Raw genomic sequence first — 2,604 nt, 5'->3', positions numbered from 1 at the left:
CACCCCCCACCCTCCCTCCTCTTTCCACAGAGCCTTTTGACTTAGAAAGGTCAGATTTCTGCTTTCTGAAGTGAATCTAGAAGAGGAGAAACATCCTGTCTCCCTCTGGAAGCCCAGGGCACTTCTCTGGGTGTGACATCCGGGGAAGGAGGTGGCCTGTGAGGAGCACACCAATCTGAGCTCCAGGTTTGCTGCAGGACACCTTCCTGTCAATAGGCCAGTGCATATTTAGATGCCATCCTAAGATAAACTAGATTTAAAGCCTCAGGAGGCTCGGCTGTTCGCACTGATGATAAACGGGCGGGAAGGTGGATGTGTGTATATGCTTGCTACACAGTGGTCACTCGGTTTGCTTGTTGAGCGATGGGTAGTGCAGCCATATCCCACCTTAAAAGGTTTTGCCTTGAAGGTGCTTGTGGTGGGGTAGGAGAATAGGGGTCCACATGACAAAAACAAGTGAATGTGTGGACAGATTTGAAAGCGAGCCACAAGCGGGTGCATTTCGTCTAATAAGTGCGCAGGGCACAAGGCTTTGTTGGGGAGAGGCTGTAGGAGGTGAAATAGAGAATTGTTGAGAGATTAATGAGAGTTGAAGGGAGTGAACACTTCCCGAATGCAGACTGGATGCCAAACATTGGTCCTTTAATCCTCCTAGTAATTTGGAGATGGGTAGTTTCCCAGTTTTGCAGATAAGGAGACTGAAGTGCAGAGAACTGGAATAACTTGCCCAAGGTCATAGCTGGCAGGCTGCACAGTTGGGATTCAAACCCAGGACTGCCTAAGGTTGAAGCCCTGTGTCAAGGGCTTAGATGCACCTGCACTGACTCCCAAAGGGGTCTTGAGCAATCTGGAAGCAGATAAGTTTTTGTGCTCCTGAAATGTGGATTCAGAACTTGCCTTCAAACCTCCTGCTGAACCAGAGTGAGGACATAGAGGGCTTGACTGGCGTCATAGATAATTTCCTGGGCCCTCCTGACCCCTCACTCCTACCAGACGTCTCACTTTACCTCCCAGGCCCCTCCTACTCCTTGACTGTCACACTGACCCACTAGAGCGATTCCTCCAGCAATCTCCATATGCCTTTCACTCCTGTGACCCCTCTGGCTCAGTTCAGTCTAAGCCACTGTGGCCACCAAGCCCACAGCACGATGGTCCATGCATCTCTGCTGATAGTTCACCTTTCAGAACTTCATCTAATTCCTCCAGCACCATGCATATTCAATCCTTGAACTCAGAAAGTCACATAGTACTCAGACCTTGTGCCACTGACCCCAGGGCTCTTCCCTCATCCTCCCAAATGTGTGATCTGGCTCCACAGTGAATACTACTTTTTTAGCCCCCAGACTGACCACCCAGTAAGGCAGTTGGCCTTGGAGCCAGGCTTCCTGGGCTCAAATCCTGGCTCTGATGCTGCCTAGCTGTGTGATATTGGGTAAGTTACTTAACCTCCTAGAGACTCAGTTTCCTCATCTGCAAAATGGGGCACTAATCCCTACCTCATAGCCTTACAGAGGAAGATTAAATAAGCTCTTGCCTGTACAGTGCCTGACCCATAGTAGATGCTCAACAAATAGTACTGATTTACTAATGCCCTGAGTCCACCACCTTTATTTTCCTCTAGAGTCCCTTTTTGACCATGGGCCCTTCCATTTGCTGCCCCCGTTGAGTCCTAAAAAAACTTCACTGGGTCCCAGGCTGAGTCTGTAGAGGCTCTGATCCCTGAACCCCCGACAGCTCTTCTCAATGACTCCTACTGCCCTTTTCCCAAGCCCTTATGGACCCATGACCCTGTGACCCCCAAGACCTTCTACCTTATCCTGAGCTCCTTCTCCTTACTGCCCTAAACACTCCCTAATCTCTGGATCCCACCCAGCCTCCCAGGCCATTGCTGACTCAGCCCCTGTCTTGCAGGCTCTCCAGGTGGCCCGGCAGTTCCTGCTGCAGCAGGCCTCAGGCCTGAGCTCCCCAGGGAACAATGACAGCAAACAGTCTGCCTCTGCTGTGCAGGTGAGGAGGAGAGCACCCTGCTGGCTCTGGGTTGGGCTGGAGAGTGGGCCTGGCACAGAGGGAGGGCAAGGACCCATTGGAGAACTGCTCTTGCCAGTTCCAACACCAAAAAGTGGGCAGCTTTTCAAAGGAAATACAGTCACTGCAGGGGTGGGGCAAAAAGACTTCCACTTTCTCTTGTCTCCACCTGATCAGCCAGACCTTCTGCTAGCTTAGCCTCTTTATCCCTGTCACTCAAAGTTTGTCTGCAGCTCTCCCTGTCTCTTTGTACCTCTCTCACTGTTTCTTCTCCCCTGCCTCTTCCCTTTAGGGTTTCTCTCGGTCACTTCTCATGTTTCTGCATCCCTGTGGGTCACTCCCTCTGTCCCTTTCTGTTCCTGTGTCTGGGTCTCGGCTCCTCCCAGGCGATCTCTGTTGCTGCAGTCACGTCACGAAGTTCCCCCTTCTCTTATCCTCCCCCCTTATCCCTCATCTACCAACTCTCTCACAGTCTCTCCATGCTTCCTGTCTCTTGATGTCTCTCTGTCTCTTTTGTTTTCCTTTGCACAATCTGCCCTTTTTTCCCCTTCTCCCTTCCCCCCAGCTTGCCAGCCCATC

General features: G+C 51.4%; 1 protein-coding gene across 3 annotated transcripts in view; it reads left to right on the top strand.

Moving 5' to 3' along the window:
- The window catches only part of FOXP4 (forkhead box P4), a 34,868-nt gene that overhangs the window by 10,311 nt on the left and 21,953 nt on the right, over window positions 1-2,604 (top strand). For all 3 annotated transcript variants that reach the window (XM_011943943.1, XM_011943950.1, XM_011943934.1), the window contains exon 2: window positions 1,912-2,007. In XM_011943943.1, coding sequence (XP_011799333.1) covers window positions 1,912-2,007 — 96 coding nt within the window. The remainder of the gene's footprint in view (window positions 1-1,911; window positions 2,008-2,604) is intronic.

Source organism: Colobus angolensis, unplaced genomic scaffold (assembly GCF_000951035.1).
Source record: "Colobus angolensis palliatus isolate OR3802 unplaced genomic scaffold, Cang.pa_1.0 Scaffold105, whole genome shotgun sequence".
NCBI classification, from domain to species: domain Eukaryota; kingdom Metazoa; phylum Chordata; class Mammalia; order Primates; family Cercopithecidae; genus Colobus; species Colobus angolensis.
Note: the sequence above shows the minus strand (reverse complement) of the source record. Positions and strands in the feature narration are given on the sequence as shown.